This window comes from Manduca sexta, chromosome 11 (assembly GCF_014839805.1).
Source record: "Manduca sexta isolate Smith_Timp_Sample1 chromosome 11, JHU_Msex_v1.0, whole genome shotgun sequence".
Classification (NCBI taxonomy): Eukaryota; Metazoa; Arthropoda; class Insecta; order Lepidoptera; family Sphingidae; genus Manduca; species Manduca sexta.
Genome location: NC_051125.1, coordinates 1,206,363 through 1,230,457, shown reverse-complemented (window position 1 = coordinate 1,230,457; position 24,095 = coordinate 1,206,363). Strand labels below are relative to the sequence as shown.

The 24,095-nt window shown below is 37.2% G+C and overlaps 1 protein-coding gene across 2 annotated transcripts in view; it reads left to right on the top strand.

Moving 5' to 3' along the window:
• LOC115451677 overlaps window positions 1-22,359 on the top strand; it is a 39,795-nt gene extending 17,436 nt beyond the window's left edge. The window contains exons 1-4 of one of the 2 annotated variants that reach the window (XM_030180045.2): window positions 13,809-13,820; window positions 14,693-14,827; window positions 16,077-16,158; window positions 17,669-22,359. In XM_030180045.2, the coding sequence (XP_030035905.2) occupies window positions 14,703-14,827; window positions 16,077-16,158; window positions 17,669-19,009 (1,548 nt within the window). In that variant the 5' untranslated portion in view covers window positions 13,809-13,820; window positions 14,693-14,702 and the 3' untranslated portion in view covers window positions 19,010-22,359. Of the gene's footprint in view, window positions 1-13,808; window positions 13,821-14,692; window positions 14,828-16,076; window positions 16,159-17,668 lie in introns of those variants that run through there. The other variant, XM_030180044.2, reaches the window with a different exon arrangement.
• Window positions 22,360-24,095: the final 1,736 nt, after the last annotated feature.

Sequence of the window (24,095 nt, the reverse complement as noted above, 5' to 3'; positions counted from 1 at the left end):
CCTATCTTTGAATAAGTTGTTAGGATATTTTTAAATTCATACACACCGTATTTGCCATGGTTCACCCAACTAAACTTCCTTATTATGTGGTATGACTACCACTATATCCGTCAGTCTGCTATCCCTATCAACTGACAAGTATGTTAATCAAATATACATATTTCGATATCGGATATGAGAATTAGAGTAATAGTCTCAACGCTTGCATAATATATTATTACTCGTATGACTCGTTCATTGACATAAATATAAGTTTATTTATAATTTTTAGAAATGTTTCCTGTTTCAACTCTGAATTGCATATAAAACTTGAATGAATGACATTTAATTTTGATCAATTATCAAGTAATATATTAAAGTTGGCAGACTGGAGAGCTAATCATTTGAGTTGTAATGATTATTAGTTTTATAAAACCTAAATAGCCCAAGTGCATGATTGACTTTTTAATAAAGCTAAGAGAATCTTGTTCACTATCAATCTTATTAAGACTAAAAATGTCAACAACAGCTCTATAATTCGTTAGGTTTTTATATGAAATAGTTTAATATCGTCATCGAACCGACTCATTTAAACTCTTAAATACCACTGACTATTTCATAGCTGTTACATTACCCATTTTATAAAATAAATTCCTCAAGTTCAAAGGGTTATCAGCTCTTTATTAGATTTTATTGCCAAACTAAAGTTCTTTTTATATCAAACAAAACAATGGCATGTATATCTCACGGAAATACTCTTGATACAGCCGCGGCAAAAACATCTCAATTTAAAGACAAAGGTCAATGTCACTGATAATGTTTTTGCTATCATGATATATCAAGATATTTGTCGTAACAATGCACTTTAAGTTATGAGTGATAAGACTTATGGTTCATAATTATACTGATCCCTACACGTACCACGGGGTGCAATCATGTTCAAACACATTATTTAATTATCTAAGTCTGACCATGTTTTTTTTGATAAATACTCAAATCCCACTTGATTTTGGAATTTATCTATAAAATATTAAAAAGTATGTTGGTCTACTATATTAATACTATCGCAAAGCAACAAAATGCATAATTACTTCCCAACTACTTTTAAAGACTTATAGATAATATTCCGGTTTCTACACCACTTTAAGACATATATTCCGGTATACAAATCATCAGACACTTAAGCAGTTGTGTGTATCACCCTTTACGTTTGTAGACAGGCAACGTGAAAGGCTTATCACTTAAGTGCGTGTAAACCAAGCTCAACATATAACCCGACCAAATCGCATAGTCGCTCATGCAGCACAATACAATTATTGTAATTGTGTGTAGACATGTCATTTCGCATTGTTCGCGCAATACACATTGGTTGTCCGCCAGTACGGGCTATAATTATATCTCTAGCGTATGAGTTACGCGAATGTAATCTTTATGTCTGTTAAACAAGTTTCAAATACAGTTTAACGCGTTGACGTGCCATGTTAGGCAAATGAAAAGTTTATGTCTATATTTAAATATCGAATTAAGGCAGTCTTGAAACTTTTAAAAGTATGTAGTATGGATAAATTATCCGCTCAGATTGCCAATTTGTTAATAAATGATAGGTAATATTTTTATGCACGCGCATTATCTTGGGTCATGGTGTGTTTACATCTTTTGCATCGTCGGAAAATGGAACCTTAGTGGATTGGTAACTAAGTTACTTATTCAATACACGGGTCAATAACGATTTATACGTCGTTTCTATATTTATTGTGTAATAATTGAAGCTGGTTCTTTTGGTATGTCCACCGATCGGAAAGAGGAGCACTAAGGGATACGTAGTGCGTGTCTTTTGAATCTTTTGTATCCATTAATCGTTTAGAAATTGAGTTTTAATGTAATTTTCTGAATAACCAAAACAGAAATACTGTGGTTTTGAGATATCATTTTGGTTTTTGACTGTCTTGGTGGCGTAGTTGTACTGCATGCGCGATACGGTAGAGCTCTGAGGTCCTGGGTTCGAATACCGGGTCCGGCAAAGTAATATTTGGGTTTTTCTGCTCAGTATCAGCCCGGAGGCTCGAATGTGTGCCCGATATGGCAATAGGCTCGCCCCCTATCATGGGACGGAACACACTTGTCGAAAAGTGGGTGCCTTGGTTGCACCTCATATCCCTTCGGAGATAAATGCGTGATGTGTGTATTTTCGTTTTGTTTTATAATCAGATATCCAAAGTTCGTAATTTGTTCAGCGTCATTAATGTTTTCTGCGCCATTGGCCCATTCTTGCCGAGTCCATGCACCAATGCTATAAAAATGCAAGAGAGGACCTCTGTTATCAACTAACGCTCTTCGCTTATCCAATCCATTCCGTTATCTGTTATCACTGGTGAGGTATTAAGCGCGTTAGAGCATCTACTGCTCTTCTGAAAGTGCATTATTATTATTATTGTCTTTATAAACAATACGACACAGTCAATACATGTTTGTATGTCGTATAATGAAATACAGTCAAATTTCTTCCCAATGAAATGAGTAAATGGTAAATAATGTTGGAGTTCGAACGTCTAGACTATTTCCTTGAGTCAAGAGTCATGCCAGCTACACCATAAGAACTGCTTTTTGTAATTGAATTTGATATTGTCAGCGAAATCACTAGATTGAAAAAGTGGTCCAATGTTTATTACTTTCCTTAAAATCCGCATCCAAAATCCCCTGTCTTTGTCTCCGTTGATGGACTACGACTAACTTATTTTAAAAGATCCAAAGAATTGTTAGCATGCTTTATGAGAAAAATCTCAAAAATAACCTTATCAAATTCGCGAGGGAAAATTCTTGTTATATTAATACTATTAAGTATGACTACCTTGGTTATAGTTGTATGCAATCGCATTACGATACCATTGCAGTGCAGAGGTCTTGGGTTCGACCCCGGGTCAAGAAGTGATATTGGGTTTTTCTACTTAATATCAGACCGGAATTCAGAATTTGTGCCCGATATTGCGATAGGCTCGCCCCCTATCACATCATGGAATATATTCGAAGGAAGTTCGGTGCACCAGTTGCGCTTCTGCCTACCCCTTCTGTGATAAAAAAGCGTGAGTGTGTGTATTAATTAGTGATGTAACGAATGTCATTTTTTGAACATTCGCGAATGCGAATATCTGCTACCGACATTCGCGAATGCGAATGTTTAGTTTTTGTTCAAATTTGGCGCCAATTTTCTATGATGATTATCTAAATTTTATTATTATCTAAGATGATAATTATCTAAACATTAAAAAGTTATGTAAAGACTGATAAAAAAATTATAGAATATATTGTTTTTGTTTCTTTCAATTGCTTTTAATTTCTTAGTTGCTATTGTGTTACAAGTTCTATGGGGAATTCAATTTTTTAAGCTTTATTAAAGTAAACGAAATAATTTTGTTTATTTTTAAAGTTTAATATTCCTCTACTCAAGTTTAATTACTAACTTAAAACATGGTAAAAATAGTTAATTAATTGGTATGTTTTAAGAAAGAGGGGTATTTTTCTTTGAGAGTCTATAATTTTTTGTTTATTTGTTTAGACTATATTTATAGTTTATTGTAGAAGTTTATTGTTTTAGTTTAGATTTTGATTTCATTAACCTACTATTACACACACAGTATTACGAATATTATCTCGGAAGGGGTATGCAAAGGCGCAACCAGGGCACACACTTTTCGCCAAGTGTGTTCCGTCTAATAGTGTGACAGGGGCGAGCCTATCGCCATGTCGGGCACAAATTTCACACTCCGGGCTGATACTGAGCAGAAAAATCCAAATATCACTTTGCCCGATCCGGGATTCGAACCCAGGACCTTAGAGCGCTGCCGTACCGCACATGCAGTAGAACTATGCCACCGAGGCAGTCTACTATTATCTTCAAATATATTTTTTTCTGATATTGACATTCGCAAAACATTCGCAGAAATTTTGCGAATGCGAATGCGAATGCGAATATCCAAAAATATGCGAATATTCGCGAATGCGAATATTCGTTACATCACTAGTATTAATACTGTTAACATGATGGTTGCCATCCAATTCCAGCCAGGCAGCCCGTTATACATTTAATATGACGCTGACTTTCCTTCCGACAGTCGCGGACCGTTGCTTATCGCAGGAAGCGTGGTAAGTGCCGCAACACGATTGTTTGCTATCGAGTTCGGCGCAGTTAGTTTATTTAAATTTAGAACAAATAACCGGAATATCCCGGCTGCGCACGTGGGTTCGGAAATTTATAACTAGGAGAGACCACATTGGGTTTAATGGTATTTGCATTGTACTGTTACTATCTGTCATTAGTATCTCTGTCGTTAGTATATAAGCCTGTTTTGTTGTCTGTACTCTGATGACTTAAAACGTGACTTGAAACATGCCTGACTGAAGCAATATTCTCTATGGGGTTAGGTGACCTTTTTTGCTGGTAGTAAGGATATGTTTTATATCCGCCCGGATAGCGACTTCCATACACAAGATGTTAAAACCTGCCATGGTGATTCACGTAAGTGTGTCGCGTTCTAGCATCCGCCTGTGTATATCCGGTTCCAACGGGCCGGCATAATTATGTTGACTGCCGAGAGGTAATCATCTCTCGGCAGTCGACGTTTTATTTGACCCCACACCACTTACCATCAGGTGTAGTAGGGTCACTTGGACGTGCCCTTACTAAAAAAAGAAATGTACTCGTATCATGTGCCATCTTAACAGATTTAGAAACTAAAAGATACTTCCAAAATAATCACAACGTAAAGAACACACATTGGATTTGCTTTTTCAGATAATTCAAGATACCAACTCGCTTAAAATGAATCGGCTGTAGCCTTCAATACCATACGAATAATATAAAGACACAGACTTAACCGGAATACGAATGTGTTAACACCGGGATTTCCCGTATGCGTTCATCTCTTTTAAACTAAACTTCGCTAATGTAGCGCAATGCGACGGAGTTTTAAAGCTGCTCATTTATTTATTAGTGACTTCGAACGAACAACCAAAGTTCGGAAACCGGAAAATTTATACCGGTTTTACATTGAAAAGTTTTATTTCGTTGTTTTTGATTAAGCCAGAATAAGGTTTTATGCATTTTTTATTAATAGACCGTGAATTTTAGATTGCGATTAAACATAAAAATGGTCAAAACAATTTACAAAGAGCATGTCTTGTCGTGGGATAAAAACTATATCTACTAGACCGAAATCGTTACACTGAGACATCGGACATTAATTCATATAAAATGCAGTAATACCCAAGGGTCATTGCCTTTCGAACCGGAACACAATAATGCTTGCACAGCACTTGGAAATGGCAAAAACAGTAATACCTAACCTACCTACTTACCTAACTGATCTATAGAGGGCGAGCTATGTATCAAATATCGGACCACGCACCTCCCGCCCGCCCTTCCCGCGCCGACACCTCAATTGTTAAAACACAAATAAGTACTTTTACTGGTGGTAGGTCTCCCATATGTGAGAGTCCGCCTGGGTAGCCACCGCAATGTCTATTTCTGCCGCCAAGCAGCAGTGTGTAGTTACTGTTGTGTTCCAGTTTGAAGAACATTGTAGTCAGTGTAACTACTGGACATAATGAGACTTAACATCTCATGTCTTAGAATGGCGAGCGCAGTGGAATACCAAACAAGACTTTGTAATTCAAGATGTTGGATGATGTTCCTACTGTTTATGGGCGGTCGTATCGCTTACTATCAGGCGAACGGCAAGCTCGTCTCGTCAATCAAAGCAATAGAAACAAAACTTTTGTAAATTTATAAACTCTGGTAAATCCATAAAGACAATATAAAAAAACTGATCCATGGTACCCACCTAGTCTTACCCAGATCCAGTATAATATCACTGAACTGAAGCCAAGAATCAATATGAACGAGATTAATCAGTTTGCTGCAATGCCGCACGCAATATAGAAATAATTCTGCCGTCCAAAGGTATCTATGTTTTTGGATGCGAGCCAAATTGTGATCTTATTAACCAATTTTTAACAATATTATTGAACATCGAATGTAGTTTCGTACATCATAAATGCTCCCACAGAGCTGTGATGTCATACCACATATTTGATCGGAAATTTATATGGGAAGAGATGTAATATTGCATACTAGAATTTATACCAAATTAATACGTAATATGAAAATATTTTAGCCAACGTTCAGTCATCCACATCGCCTGTACACTTTTGTGGATTTATCAACACTTTTTCTTCACAAGAATAAAAGGGCTTTACTTTACTTCACACAAAGAAAAAACAATATTCAATTAAACTTAACGCGTAAAGGCGATTTGAAGTTTTAAATAAGTTCAGGTATTTTATGGTGATTATACTTACTAGGAAATATGAAATTTTTCAACTAATGTCCCATGATAATTGCGCAGTGCAGTATGATACACGCAATACTCCTTTATCCACGAAGGGGTAGCCAAGGTGTAGGCAAGGCACCCATTTCGCATTAAGTATGTTCCGTCCCATGATGTGATAGGGCGCGAGTCTATTGCCGTATCGGGCATAAATCCTCCGAGATGATAGTGAGCAGAAAATCCCAATATCACTTCCCAACCAGGAACCTCAAAACGGTGTTGTCACCCACATGGAATACAACTACGCCACCGAGGTAATCCTGTGCGTTGTAATTCGAATTTCTGGATTCTGTTACTACTAGACCTGTTGATAATTATAATAAGCAGTTGTCCTGCCACAGACTACCGAGTCCAAAATTGTGCTATCATGCAAGCTGGAACAACAAGTCCACATATGTCTAGTATGAAAAAATAAATTCCAGTATAGATTTAGATAATGTTCATAGTAATTACAAAGTATTACATTGATAGAGTATGTCATAGAGATGATACATCCGATTCACCTTGCGTGTGGGCGCGGGACGTCTCGTCAGGGTTGTCAATCATATCACGCACTAGCTTTTCATTATTACTGCTTTGGAGACGCCAATAAAATTTGATGAAAGAAACTGCCGGTTTACAAACTGTATAAGCCTGAGCGAAAAGCTTTAAGAATTATAAATATATTTTTAGTTGTCAAGATCTGTGTAGAGTGTAATGCTAATAAAAAGAATGGTTGGCAACCCTAGTGTCGCCTCCCACCTCTAAATTCCCGCAAATAATTCTTACATAATAAGCTTGGTGATACATTCGACACAGCATCGTATTTGGATGTGTGAGTAATTCAAAAAACTAGTGTCTATCTAGTTCTGTAATGTAGCTTCAGATAGACATGTAGCGGTGACCTATAGCCAGTGAAATGTCCTAACAAAGGTCACGGATTTGATGTCAGGATAAATGATGTATGGTATTTTAATTATTATTTAATGATTTAAGTAATAACCGATCATCAGCTCCTGTTTCACTCGGGTAGCACTTAAGACCTACAGGGCCCTTATTCTGTATGATAGTGTAAACGCGTAACGCGGCCGTGTCATGTTGTCTTCGAGAAATGTGCATGGAATGGTATTCTGTAAGCCAAATTTCTATAGTCCTAAACATGACGCGTTGTGTTACCTGCTTGTTACACACTGTCAAAATAACGTGCGGGATAGAGAATAAGGCCCCAGGCAGATGCCGATGGTGACACGAAATTTTCATAAAGCAAATAAGAGAACTGCCTTTTGCTACCAAACTACTCAGGATCATCCACTGAGCTCATTCAAAGATACGATTAAAATTTCATTAAAATCGCACCACCCATTTTGGAGTCTATAGATAACATACATATATGCATTAATTTTATGTATATAGGTAGATTGGTCTTTTCTGATCAATATCAGCCCGGGGTCTGGAGTTAGTGCCCGTTATGGCGATATACTCGGAAGTCACAAGGCGAAAAGTAGGTGCTTTGATTGCACTGTTGTCTCTGTATTTACATCTATGGGAATAAAAGCGTTATGCGTTTCCGTGTGTGCGTCCGAGTCGCGTATGTGAGTTGCGTTTACGTGTATGTGGTGTGTGTATGTGTGTGTGTGTGTATGTGCGTTGTGTGTATGTGTGTGTATTTATAAAGAATTAAAAATCAATTAAAATAAAATTTATCAGTCGATTACATATCATACTCCATCCAATCCATCTTCGAATGCGATGATAAAATTAATAATAAAATATTTAAATGCATTACTCACTACTCAATATACTATCTTTATGAGTTTTCTGTGATAGTGGACGTCTTATCGCGTACACGTATTATTGATTCATTAAATTTATTCCGTTTATCTAACATCTAACCGTCATACGTAGTCCTGATCAGACATATATACAAGTATGGGGTTGTCAAAGGACTGTTTTTACATGAGCATCCTCACACCCACTTGCTGGTGGTAGGATATATTTTATATCCGCCCCGATAGAAACCACCGTACACAAGTTAAGCCCGCCATAGTGGCCCACGGAAGTGTGTCGCGTTCCGTGATCTGCCTGTGTTTATACATTTCCAAAAGGTCGGCATAACTGTGTCGACTACCGAGGAGTAATCTGTTGTTAGTCGACATTCTATTGGACACCATTACAATTACCATCAGGTGAAGAAGGGTGACTTTGGCGTGTGTGTATAAAAAAAATACGTTTTTCTGCAAATAAAATGAGAGCTGCATACTGCAATAATAAAAACGGCAAAGTTGTTCAATAAAACCCTTAAGTCTAAAACGCAAAACTTATTGGAAAATAAATTAGAAAATCTATTTCAGAGCAAAATCTGTCCTGAATTCAATTTTCGCCCCGCGTCGCGTTTTGCGGTTACCTGGTGTACGGTTGGCAGCAAAAATAGGTAAACAAATTCAAAACCTAAAAATCAATAGTACTAGTTAATTTAATTTGAAACTTTTCTTTATCTAAAATATATTACGAGTATATTTCAGTAAAAAATGTTGGTAAAGACAATTGGTTGGTATACCTATAGGCAATTTGAAGTTTTGAATTTATTCAAATAATTTTTTGGCTGACTGTACATTCTGTAAAACCGTCTTACATAATTCTATCGACCTTCGAAGGAGCGACGCTTCGTCGACCAATTTGCCTGCCAATAAGTGCATTAGCACTGCCGTGCCAAAATAAGGCAACAAATTTCTTCATTCACTCACTAATTCCTCAAAAGATAGACAGATGCGCAATGATAAGTACAGTTGCCAAACTAATTCGTCCCATAACACACATCACTGGCGTATTCGATTTTATGAAATCTATCCAGGGCCCGATTAAGTGATCGATATGATGTTAGTCGCGACCTCGTCAGCGCAAGATGGCCCCCGTCCTTGACCTTGGCGAAAGCGCGGATTTTGACAAGCGCCGCCTGACAACAATGACGCGGCTGTCACTTGACGCGTAACGCGTGGAACGTTACGGTTTAAATTTTGGTATAATTTTACTTTACTACGAGATTTGTGCTACGTTGTATGATGTAATGCTAATGAAGAACGAATATCTATACATATTATAAAACAAAGTCCCCAAAAACTGTCTATATGATCGATTTTCTCAAAATCTAATGAACGGATTTTTGTACGGTTTTTACTAAAAGATAGTGCAACTCTTGAGGAAGATTTAGGTTATTAGTACATTACAGTTTTATGTTAATTGACTGAAATATAACAATTATTGTTGAAGAGGTCGCATGGGTGTAAAAAAAATGTCGTGGGTCGGAATTTACACGGGAAATTTTTTTACGACACACTGATTTCCACGCGGCCGAAGCCGCGGGCACAACAAGTACATCATAAAAGATTTAAATATGTATTGAAAAACAATGTCTCGCTTCATTGAACTAGTCACGGCTTACTTGACTGTGAAACTTGAGGATTAGGTACTACCCTTCAAGACGCGTACTTAATAAAATTGGTGTTTTTAATTATTTTCTTATCTCTTAGCAGTTCACTTACATGGTATAGAAATAAGCATGAGTCGTACGTTACACTGATTGAGATTGTGTCCATTTCTTTGAAGATAAAACAGGAATTTCTTGACACTATGTCAATTGTAAGGTTTTCATATTTCATAATGTAATATTAATGAACAAAAACCAACATAGAAAAATGTAATTAAAAAAAAAATGGAACAGACACGAACTCAAAGCACTATCAATGTCCCAAAAGACAAATAACCCAAATAACAATGTCGAGCGTACAAATGCGCGCGAGACCGCAGCCGATCGGCCGGCGCGCGGTCCCGGTGCGAGCCAGTTTTCACTTTCACGGGCCGTTGCCCCCCGCCAGCCTCAGCACACTTCGGCTCTGTGGGTCAAGGCCACAGCACGGGAACACGACAATTTAATGAGACCTTTGATCGCTGTTTAGTCATGTCACGTTATAAAATGATTTACATATGCAAAATATAGAACAAAAATTATAAAGTAATATTTATTTGCCGCCCATCAGTCCAAGCACTGTCACGTTCTGGTGTGAAGTCTATTGTAGTCAGTGTAATTACTGAGCATTATTAGACTTGTGTCTCAGTGTGACTAACAGCTCAGTGTAATGCAGTGTTTTGTAATTTAAAACTACTGCATGGTGTTGCTATTGTTTGTGGACGGTCGTTTGACATCAGACGAGGGCCTTTCTCGTCTCGTCATTCAGTCGCGATATAAAAAATAAGCTTTATTACATAAATTTATTGCATATACATGATTCTGATATAAATTATGTATTTAAATTTAACGCTTTGTTAGTTGAGTAAAAAACGAAAATAAATACCGCCAGATCTACAACACTATTTATACTTACTTCTCATGATGATAATGGATGTACTAATTGATTCCGTAATATTATTTTTAGATGTAAATAATTCCATTTTCGGAATTATTTTAGTATGATAATGTCCGTTTAGCTGTATTGTATTCGTTTAGTAGATTCGATTCCAATATCATATTATACTTAATTAAAGAAAAATATTGAAATTCCTTTGAATATATGTATTCTCTAGCAACCATATTGACCGCACTTACCTTTAAAAATGTTACCTCCTTACACAAGCCTTTTAAAGGTAATTTAGCTATTCATCATTCTGACGGTACTGCCCCGGTCGAGCCGGGCCACGTCTACAAATAATACATCTTTACCTACCAGTCTTAGCAACAATTTCAATGGCATACCTGCATCAAACACATGACGCTTGGTAACCGGTTCTCAGCGGAATTTAAAGCGACCTCACACACGGAATGTTGATACAGAAAGTGTATGACGTTGACAATTAACATAATGAAATAGTACGGTAGATCACGTACGACAATTGGCTCATCAGTAAGTTCTTGAAATGGAGCATTTTGGAGGCAGAGATGAATGGAGTGCGCGGCCTATGGTCTTTTCTGTAGTTCAGTAGCATAACATATCCTATGGCTAGGCTAATTGATGACTTTGTCTTTGTCATTTCTTCCCTTATTCTCCTAAAAATTATCCCGGCTTATCTAACCTACGACTCGAATATAGCTACTTGCTTTTACTTGCAACTTCGACTGTGTGAGAGGTTTGGCTGGATAAAAATTGTTCTCCTATATATGTTAGTAAAAGTAGCCAAGTTCCAGGGCCTCTATCTACATAATATCATATTTAATGGAAATCCAGAAGTTTGACTTTATCGCGTTCAGACCGATAATAGTTTTATAATTGTAAGAATGAGTGAGGGTTGTCAAATTTGTGTCTGAAAGATTTTTTCTTGTAGGAGAGCTACTCTGTAGACTTTGGTCTATAGCAGTTTTGCAGAAGACTATCTTAGTGAAGAATCAAGACTACACGACTGATTGCTAAATGCGATTTTAACTTATACAGACATAACCACAATGTAAAACCATACACTCATCGTCATGGGGGGAACTAATGAAGTCTGTAAAGCATTAGAAACTTCGGAAAAAAATATAACACAAAAAACTACGATAAAACCCGTAAATAGTTTTATTTCAATAGTCTTATTGTTTTTCCATTATCGTGTTTTATTTCCTAATTTTTCCCAACGCATTGCTCGATAGATAAATGCTAGCATGATCGTCGCCAAATACACACTTCTACACGTTTAAACCTAATTAACACACATACCAAGCGTTATCAGTATTTTAGACCATAGCTTTGTGTTTCATTCGCCGAGTTTTGACAAATAACTGTTCATAATAATGTTTCTGTAGGCCTTTAGGTTGGACTTTCATACGCATGATTTTGGGGTTTTAGGATACTTTATAACATATTTATGGCAGAATCTACGTACTGGTACGAACAGGCGACCTTCAGAAAAAGACCTTTCCACCTAAAAGGCAACGCATCTCTAACCCCTCTGGTATTGCAGTTGTTCATGGGCGGCTGTGGTCACGTAACATCGGTGAACTGTCTTCTCGTTTCCTCCTACATCATAAAAACAAACTTTTTAAACGTTTTTATACTGATAAGGTTATGTACAAGTTAGTGTTCCTTGAGACTCGGGCTTCACCGCTCGGTGTCATAAAAAGCGTACCACTGCTGATCATGACTTACTGGAGTTGTAATGGCGGTGTGAGGGGAGAGTCTTTGATTAGGTTATGTGTGTGGTTTTTCTTTATTTTTTAGGTAAGATCACTTATGTGGCGGCAATTGCAATGTTATGTAAGAAATGTCTGTTATTTTATACACACACTCACGTCTTTTTACCTGAAAGGGTAGGCAGAGGCGTAATTAGTGCACTTTCTTTCCGCCATGTGTGTTCCGTCCCATAACGTGATAGGGGCGCCTATCGCCATATCAGGCACATATGCTGATACATAATTAAAAACCCAGTATTACTGCTCGACCCGGGGATCGAACCCACGACCTCAGCACTGCAATCGTACCGTTATCACCTACGTCACAGACGCATTTAAAAAAAGAAAGAAAAATATTTATTTAATCAATTTTTGCCATCCTGTTACATAGTCTATTTTAGCCTTATATATTCCCATATCAATATCAGCTATCATATTTAGCTCTACAATTCCTAACCATAACCACAACCACGACAAAATTACAAAAAATAATTACAGCACTTTTCAATTTTATCAATACATAATAAATGTGAAGTGTATACGTATTCCATTGTATAAAAATAACGAATATCACGCCGGTTTGTTACGTTATCGTGGTAATAATAAACATTCATGATAATAGTTTGCTAGTCGTGTTTTCGATACCATTGTATAGTTCGATTGTTTTTATTTTGAACTCTAAACCTAAAGAGTAAAGCATCAGATTGCTTTATCACTTTTTGGGACTGATTTTTAATTAAATTAAGAGAATAACATACTTACATGATAAATATTCAATTATATTCGGATCGAAGTCGAATGAAAAATTAGACTGCAACATATTAAATATTGGCGGAAGTAATCTCGCTATCTCGCTCGTACTCTTGCAATGTATAAGCGGTGACGTCGCAGTATGGATCGTGCATTTCTTATCTGATTGTGCCATGTGATGTTATCTATTCCAGTGGATTAGAAATTTCATTTATAACTTATTCTTATGACTTGGGATAATAGACTTCTTAGGCTAAAAATAACTCACCATAAATAACATAATAAGCTCACATAATTCAATTGATATAAATAATTTATGAACTGGAAATAACTTATCATAACTGTGTAACCACATTTCATAATTAAATTGTTTACAATGCTGTAGCGTTGATTCTCTCTTTTAAAAAACAATGTTTTAATTTTTGCGCCAGCTATATTCAACTCAATATTATTCAATTATGGTATAATAAAACTACTTTATTATATTAAAATAAACGAGGCGTGATAAAGGCTGCCTGGATTTGTGACTGGAAGGTAATTCCGAGGGTAGACGTCTATATCTATACTTACTATTATGTAAATCTGAAGAGTTTGTTTGTTTAAACGCGTTGCTCTCAATATCAACTAAACCGATTTTGAATTTTTTGATTACTTTTTATCCGGGGAAAACCTTTTCCTTGCGGGCTGAGCTGCAGACAAAACCTAATTAGACAAAATATGTAAAACGGTTCTTCTTTTTCCTTTACATTAGAATTACTCTCAGGCTAGATCCGACTGTCAGACTCTGCATAAGAATTTCTATGTGAGACATTTTGGTAGTGAGACCAAGGGAATTTAAAATATGAACAGGCTACCACACCGTAACGAAATTAATTATAAATACTTTCATTAATATTGCGCGCATTTGACAACCCTAACAAGGTCATGTTCATAATTTCCTACGCTTGTAATACAGGTTATACACAAACTATCGATTTCATGTGCCAGGGCTGGTCCAAAGCCTTTGTAACCACCTACATCAACATCATGCCATGTCACGTGTTTATCTCCGATAACCGGTTTCTTTGCCAAGTGCAGCCAGCGTTCCTTGTACTGATAACGGCTGATAACAAGGGTCGACGATCGATGTTTACAGTCTAAAAGATTTGTTATTGCGATGAGACATTGTATTCATAATAAATAGATAACACCTGAATTTGAGGGATGCATTTTGCATACATTGTTGTCTGGAGATATTTCCGTACCGTGATAAGATAGTGATGTAGGTTAGGAATCGTGTGGTTCTGCGTTCGATGCCCATCACGTGCATGAGAAATTCATGAGTTTGTCAATTCGGAAACACCCAAGTAGGGTATCGAATTGGAACATAATCCCACACTTATATACCTCTATCTGTTGGAAACCAAATTATTATCAATAAATTTGTCTTTCCCCAAATATAATGTTGTCTCTTTCTCCTTTACAGATAGTGCACAATGCAAGAGCAGGACGGCGATATCGAGCCGGCGCATCACGCGCGGCGGCCCATGAACGCCTTCCTTATATTCTGCAAGCGGCACCGGAGTGTCGTGCGCGATAAATATCCTAACCTCGAAAATAGGTAAATATTAAAAACGGTCTATTTCCTTTTGCAACATTTGTTTCTTGCTTGATTATGTTTTATGTTTATTACGATTATTCAATGACTTATTGATTCATTCCTCGATCGTAATCTAGTCCACAATCCACACCGATAACAGATAAGTGTATAATTATTTTAAATTTAGCTGTAAGTGTAGATTTTATTTTGGAATTGCTAAAGAAAATTCTCAAAACAACGAAAGTACGAAAGATACTGATGTTTTTTCCTTTTTTTTAACTACGTAAAACTGTATTTCTTTCACACATATAAATATAATTCTATTGATGCATTCATATTTTATTTCATTATATTTTGTAAATACAAATCACATATTCGTGATTGAAGAAACCAGTTCTCAAGTATTTAATATAAACAAATAAACCAACAATAATATAGGCAAAAAACAAGTCTGTTAGTTTTTTATGTTTTGACTCAGACTTTTGACTTTTGACTAAATCGATGTTATCTTGTAAACTAGATATCTAATTATCGATGGTTCATTCATCGTAGCGGCCGATAAACCTGAAGGACACGAATTATGTTTTCGACTAAACGCCTTGTGTCTTCAGGTGTATAAGTAAAGATTTTTTTTTATTATTTTGAATGACGGGACGAGGTTGCCGTTCGCATGATGGTAAGAGATACGATCAATAAACAGTAGAAACACCATCCAACACCTTAAATTACAAAGTATTGTTTGGTATTCCACTGCGCTCGCCATCACTAGACATGGGATGTTAAGTTTCATTATGTCCAGTAGTTACACTAGCTACAATGTCCTTCAAACCGGAACACAGTACTACACTGCTACTTGGCGGCCGAAATATACATTGTGGTGGTACCTACCAATACAAACTCCCACATATGAGAGACCTACCACCAGTAAATGTACCTTACTGTTATTATAATTTAGTAAGAGCCATTTTCAATAAATGATCCTTATCTTAATCGTCGATCCGATCCCGAGAATAAACCAATCAAAATGAGTCATTTGTAAGCATGTCATAAAATCTTTACTCGGATTGGTTCGATTTCGCGATGGATTGGTAAAAGCGATTACTCGCTTATCGAAAACGACGGAAATATATAACTTTTATCTAATGATACATGTAAATATAATGTATAGAAAATATGTAGTTATATCTACGAAACAATATAAGCAATCTGAATTCTAAATTTAGACCAAATGTGAGTTTATTCGGTTTTACATATTCTTTAATGATTACAGATCCATAACGAAGATTCTCGGCGAGTGGTGGGCCAACTTGGACAAAGAGGAGAAAGCTTGTTACACAGGTCTTGCTAAACAGGTGCGGAACATTCCAATATTGAAATTCGACAAAAAAAAACTATTTAAAATGTTAATTTTATCACCTCGTTAGTCAACGTCGCATAACGTCGCATATGTCTCATCCCTATATATTTATTTAATAATTCCGTTGCCGATTAACAAATATAGCCTTAACAGGAAATTAATACACGCTTTGTGGCAGCTATTTTTGCTTTTTGGTTTTAAAGTTAACGTTCAAAATTATTTCATACTAGCTTTTGCCCGCGGCTCCGCCCACGTTATAAAGTTTTTCAGGCTAAAGTTTTCCGTTATAAAAGTAGTAGTTTCCAGGTAGCCTTTGTTCTTCCCGGGGTCTCAAACTGTCTCCATACCAAATTTCATCTTAATACGTAGGGTAATTTTTGAGTTTAACACGTTCAGGCAGACAGATGCAGCGGGGGACTTTGTTTTATAATATATTTTTTAGAACTTTTTAAGAGGAACAATCCCGTCGTACATCATTGTTGCATAACTTTAACCGTTTACTCAGCGCACGCAACGGAAGCTCTCAAAACTAATAAATTGTCCCCGTTTTTGCAACATGTTTCATTACTGCTCCGCTCCTGTTGGTTATAGCGTGATGATATATAGCCTATAGCACTCCACAAATAAAGGGCTATCCAACACAAAAAGAATTTTTCAGTTCAAGCTGGTAGTTCCTGAGATTAGCCATTACTGCTCCGCTCCTATTGGGTATAGCGTGATGATATATAGCCTATAGCACTCCACGAACAAAGGGCTATCCAACGCAAAAAGAATTTTTCAGTTTGGACCGGTAGTTCCTGAGATTAGCCATTACTGCTCCGCTCCTATTGGGTATAGCGTGATGATATATACTCTATAGCACTCCACGAATAAAGGGCTATCCAACGCAAAAAGAATTTTTCAGTTTGGACCGGTAGTTCCTGAGATTAGCCGTTACTGCTCCGCTCCTATTGGGTATAGCGTGATGATATATAGCCTATAGCACTCCACGAACAAAGGGCTATCCAATGCAAAAAGAATTTTTCAATTTGGACTGGTAGTTCCTGAGATTAGCGCGCTCAAACAAACAAACAAACAAACTCTTCAGCTTTATATAATAGTATAGATTTTGCCATAACATAGCAACGGTTTTTGCTTTTCCTGGTCAGGCTATACTTAGTGCTGCCGGAGACTATATTTCAACTTTAACTCATAAGAATTCACTCGGTGTCATTAATTAGTGCCATTGTCCATTAAAGCTTAGAGGCGATCCAGTAGTGAACGAGAGGGTGGGATAGTTAGTACTTATTCAGACTATATGCTCGGTACCTAGACCAGTTGTTATCGATGGGAGTTATAGAAAATACATGTTTCCAAGTGTTGAATTTCTTCCTGATATGGAGATTATTAACATAATGTAACAGATGAACTCAGTGAATCGTCAATTCACAAATTTTACTTCAGCCTAATCCCATATAGGGAGAATTATGAACTTGCAATAAAATGTTTTTAATATTTGTTTCCAGTACAAAGACGCGTTCTTCAGCGCTAACCCTGACTTCAAGTGGTACAAGTTGCCCGCGCCACCGCTGCGCACGCTCTCCTCGCGGCCCCGAGACACCACGGACAAACACACGGAGTCCCCCGGCCCCGAAACCCACGACAATGAACTAGAGAAAACCAATAACAATTCTACTAAAGTCGACTTCAACAAGAAACCCAGAGATGACTTGTTCGAGAGCGATTCCAAACCGCTGTCCATGTTCACGCCCGGCAAGCTGGCGGACGAAGCCCAAATGGGGGGCCTCAGCAGCCTCCTCGCCACTAAGACTGAAACGCAAACTCCAAATCCTTACTATTCACCGCCCAGCTTTAAGTTCAATGCGATCTCAAGCCCAAACGAATTCAGATCTCATCATTTATTAGAAATGCCGAAGAGAGGCGCTGTCAGGGAGGACTCCATACGCGAGCTCCAGAACGCGCTTTCGGAAACCACCCGGGTGTTTGAAGAGGACTTAGATATGCCAAATCGGATATGCTGGCAGGGCATCCAGAACGAGTTTACCAACCAAGATGTGATAGACCAAATAGTTGATAAGAGATATTCTAAAGATGATGAGTACGGCTACATGAGGAACGGGTCAGATGATGAAAAGATGAGATCTGGAAGGACGTGTAAGGGGAAGAGGTACCAGGAGTTCATGGCCGTCGGGGGACTGATAGTGAATAAGAGACAGAAGAGGGACTACGCCGACAGAACGCCAGACGACAGCTACAGCGCGACTTGTAGCTGGGAACCTGGCAGCTCACGCAGCGAGGAGTCAATCACCGACGACGCGAAACATAGCCCATTGAACGACATGTCGGCCGAGAGCGAGGCCAAACTCGACATCGCCGAACCACACGAAGACAATAATCCCAACAAAACATTCAAGGCTGCCGACTTCGACTTAGATGCTAAAATCAGAGCCTTACCGTCGCTCAGTTTAGAAAAATTCCAACAGAAGAAGCGTGAAAACAAACGCAAGAAGAAGACGATCAACCTGAAGCCGAAGCACGAGACGTCGCATATCATCAACTCGGTGCCGCGGCCGCTGATGGAGGAACGGCGCGAGCCGGCCGACAGCTGGCGCGACACCGTCAGCGGCAGCCAGAAGCGCAAGCCCAGGAAGATCAGCATCACGCGGCTCGAGATCAACAGCATGGTCTCTAGCGTGGACAAGATCAGCCCCGAGATGAAGATCGCGACGCAGGCGCCGCACGTCGACCTCCTGGCCCTTGCCACCCTCGCCGAGGTCGCCGCCAACACCTCCAAGCTGGACGACCACATCTCCTCGGCGACCGAGTGCGACGCTTCCAAGGTATAACCTACACGTTCTAGCCTTAAAACATATTCCAAAAATTATTTACTTCATAATCAGATATAATATTTATACATAGATACTTTTACATGGTACGCATAAAGAATATTGTACACTTTTAATTGTAGTTTTTATAACGTAGTTATAGAGTTATTTATATTGGTACAGAGAAAACTATATGTATACTTATATTAGATAGTACGTCGTGTAGGCTGCTACAATCTGCTTTGTTAGATCTAGAAAGAAAAGGTGATAGATAGCTTAATTTGAATCACGAATAACATGGCATAATTATTAGATGTTTAAAAGAATATATATAGCTATGAATATCCTGTTGTAATATGACGGCTGACGGACTCGCGCTGTCTCAGCGTTGGGTGTAGGGTGGCCGGGTTCTTATACTGAAACGGCGGAATTTAACCCATTTTAGTTGATTTGTTTGGTGACAAGGCTGGTCACTTGGTAGTCGGCATTTTAATAAAGTCAAAAAAAGTTATTCGAAAAATGTTTCTTTAAATTTATCCGCCGCCTGGCAACCCTAGTTGGATACATCACATAAAGTAAACGAATGCCAAACATAAAGTCATGTAATTTATTAAACCTCATTACTTTAAAGTTAGATTGTAACGAGTCGCCTTAATTGTCTATATTTATAAAAATATAAAAAAAATAACTAAGACACCACATGCATAGACTGCATTGCATTTTGTAAGGTGATTACACATTTATGTTCGTAAGTGCGAGTATGTGTGCAATTTTTATTTAATACTAGTTTGTACGCGCGGTGTCGCTTGTGTGGGTACTTTTATTTTTATAATCACAAACTGGCGCTAAAACAGCCGTGTCTTGTATTTTTTTCTTTATACAAACAACTTAATCAGTAGGTACTATGAAAATGGTCTGGAGATCAATACTAGTTGTTTCAATAATTGTTCTCTCACTTTACTCACAATAAACTATTTAAGAGTAAAAGAGACAAAACACCAAAATAATTAGAGAACATCAGTAAACTTTGCTATTATGACGTAATCAACTCAATTAAAATCAGTACCTCATATGGTACTTTTATAATGAATTATCCACAATGTGCAAGTCGGGTATTTGCTGGTAGGAGGGTAGTCGGTGTTTGTGTCCCACTAGATGGCGACACTGGATCAAAACCACACCATAGTGGTTCGTTCCGGCAAGACGCATCGCAAGGTTTGTTAGTATACATCAAGACAGGCCAGCATAATACTAGATATTGTAATTTTATTTGGCCTACACTGTACTTACCATCGTGTGCAGTGTAATGCTTTAGCCGTACCAGCATAAAAAAATACACAACGGCTGTATTTTCATCAATAAGCTTCATAAATGCACTCTGTGCAAACTAAGATGGAAATATCAAATATTTCTTGTCTTAAATGGGGCCATTGTATAATATTCAATGTACAGACACAACTACGACACGTTTATATATATACGAATATATATTTTATATATTAAGTGGTATTAATATCACGGGCACTATGTTTTTGTAGTTCACAATAATTATAAACTGTGTCAAAAATTATGACCGTTTCATAATCTATTTGGTATGGAGAATTTAATTCGAGTGTGACTCGTTTCTTTGTGATACATTTGTGTGTTAAAATCATTTACATTAATCATCGACGTCATTTTAATCATTGTAGTAAACGATCATAAAAAAAAAATACAAAAAAATATAAAATAAAAAAATGCTGTTTAGATGTAATACATGTCCCCGCTAGGTACCTGAGACGGTTCGAACGAGAATGTTCATGAATTTAAAAATTAATGTTTGGATGTGTAAGACTTGGGGTTGGTTACACGGTGCGACCTGCTGACTCGACTGAGTACAAGCGCGGTTTTCAAGTACTTTGGAAACACTGTCTTGTGGCGGAGAGGCGTTAAAATATCAACTTGCACGCTAGTTCGCATTGTGTAAATCAACTGTAATACGGTCATCTCGTCAAGCGATAAAAGCGCGCGTAACGCTCCCATAAACGCGTCACCAATGCGCATGTCACTGACTTATAATGGGGCGTTACATCGACGCGATGATCGTTAGTCTATTAATGAACGTTTAAAATGTTTTTTATGTTACAAAGTAATCATGTATTCTTATAGTTTACTCTTATCAGAACAGTGTTTCTCAAAAATTTGTTTGTTTTTTTATTAATTTATTTATGTGATGGATTTATTAGATGGTTTCTGTGATTTTATACTGTCCTATGATAAGGTCGGGTGTTGAAGGGAGCGCGTCGGAGGTCTAGTCTAGTGTAAGATTAAAAAAAAAAAGAAACGTTCAGTACCTACTAAATTATAAAAGTGCACTTATATTGTTTAAAGTTACAAAAGATCACACAAGCCATATTGTGACATGCTCATCCAAAGACCAAATGTATTTAGTATATAGAATGCTAGGCTGTAGATATTATATATGTAATATTAGTGATTTATATATAACATATATATTGTATAGATCTTTTTAACAACAAGGTCAATATTATGGCATTCCAATGTGGAAAATTGTCAAGTTAAATTTTTTATTGTTGCATTTTTGTTTTATTTTCTTTTTCTAAACTTTTTATAATCACTTAGCTTATAAATACAAGTAATTGTTGGTTTTTGTGTAAAGTTTAATTGATTGTTACGTTTTCTCGATGCGCCGCTCGCCGCGGCTCCTAAACTTTATTGATGAGCTTTACGGGCTTTACCGTATCGATTGTGACCACCACGTACCGATTGTCTTATGAAAATAATGACATATGTTTTGCCTTGTCGTGAAAAGAGCCTTATTTTATATTTGAGAATTAGTGTTAAGGCGAATTGTGAAGGGGCCACTATGCGCAAATTTCATACATATAATCCGATACGTGTGTGCTGTCGGATTTTTTTAAAATACATAATAAAACAATCGGAATGTTGAATTTAATGAAATTAATATGTAGGGTCCGTGAAAATAATGGTGCTGGAAGATCTGTATTATTTTAAGGGGCCCCCTTGGCTCTCGGTAAATCATTCGAGCGGGGGGTGATTAGTCAGCGTAGATAATGTACAATTGTTATTTTTTAAAATGTCGCAGTCATGTTTTATTTAAAACAAAACATTCAAATTGATCAAACAGTGCAACGTGTTCGCAACGCTGCGGACATATTCACGTGGAAGTAACCCTAGTAGTTTGAGAAACACTGGTCTAAGATATTTTATAAGTTAGGGCATAATAAGTCGGCACCCAAAGTGTTTACCTGTTTGGTTCCAAAGTATATTGTTGAATGTTTTGTTATATGCGAGCGAGTTTCAGTCTATATCCTTTTATTGTAGTAATAAAATTTATTCATATTAACATACGAGTTAATTTTATTTGCACCTTTACCTGACTATCTCCTATCCTTTCTGAAAATTCTAGATTTTTCAACCAGAAAATGAACCTTCACGCAGGCACTGCGAAGAAAAACGTAGCGACTAACTAATGCAGGTTGCAGAGCGAAAACTATATAAACTAAGCTATAGTCAGCCACAAAAGTAGCTGAGCAAATTCCATACTTCAAATCCTCTATAAGTTGTAGAATCATTTGGAAATACTAAAAAAGATAAGTAATATGATTTGGTAAATAAATCATTTTCTTTATGAGAAGTAAAGTAAATTCAATTTAGGAACTTTGTTCTTGTGCAACATAGGAGATTTGAAATAAATATTGAATTTTCTTAGCTACTTATGTGAGTGATTGTACGATGCGTAATTTTCTACTGTATCGCCTGACCAAGAAAATAGAATGCCTGGTTATATTATCAAAACATAGCGGGGTTAACAAAGCAGATTTTTTATTTCCCTGATAAATCTATATAAAACTTACGATTAGGTGGTATATGTGTTGTACAGGCAAATGTACTTATCTCTATCTATATACTACTCTGGTCAAAGTAAAAATGTACGTAATACTAAGCAGTGTGGTCGAAAGACTATAGCCTGTTCTCTGGACGAGTAATAAAAAAGAAAAAATGACAATTGTCATAGTGATGCGACTCCAATGGGATTTTGTAACTCGAGTCACTCTTAACAATTTTACTACCGCACTCGAGTTTTCGAGTAAAAATTCACACTCAAGTTGCAAGTTTGCAATTCGGGTGAACTTTATTTTAGCAATTGTAAACAAATACCCGTATTAAAAGTGCGACGAACTACGATATGCAAGTTTAAAACTGACAGTTTTGGTTTGTACCGGCGCGGCATAGATATTAGGAGGGTACGTGGATTTGATTTGAAATAAAACTGCCGTTGATCACTTTTATATATATTATTGTTATTATTTGCTATTAAATAATAAACAATGTCTGTGCGATTATAATATTGTTAGCGACTCGGAGGACGGAGCCCAAACCCAAAATTAAGGAAAAAGCCGGCCAAGCAGACAGCTCTAAAAAAGCAAAGTGAAGTTTTGGCACGGCGCGGCGCGGCGTGCCTAGAGTTGGGTAGGACATGACATAAAAAAGAGTTTGTAAGAGTAGCCTCTTTTTAGCATTGAGCCGGTACAACGTCCTACTTCAAATGAGGCGAGGCGTAGTGAGGCTCGGCGCTTCAATGCGTATCTTACAGTATTTTGTAATGTTAACCCTCAAAATATTTCCCTCGCTCGCGACCTCGAAACGCCGTAATGTAATGTCCATTGTAAAATAACGTCCTATTGCAATTTGTAGCATGCGGTTCTCTACCTCGTTGTCTTCGTCCTACAGTTTACCAGAGACGGAGAATAAGTAACGCGACTGCCGCGACATAAAATTTGAAGTAGTACAATATATAATTTTGAGCCACTCTTACATTTTGACGTCATGTCCCGGACAAATGTACCGCCTCCTTTATGTCCTACTCAACATTAGGCGTGCCAATTGTGTGTGACATATTATTACTATTTTAACAAAAAATAAGTAAAATAAAATTGTGAATCAACTTCAACAGAAAAATCAACTCGTTTCGCCGAGTTGACTCGGTAACTCGAGTACAAAAAGAGCGAACGAGTACGAGTTTCACAAATTCACTCGTAGGACTCGAGAAAAAACAAGGTTCGAGTCGCATCACTAAATTGTC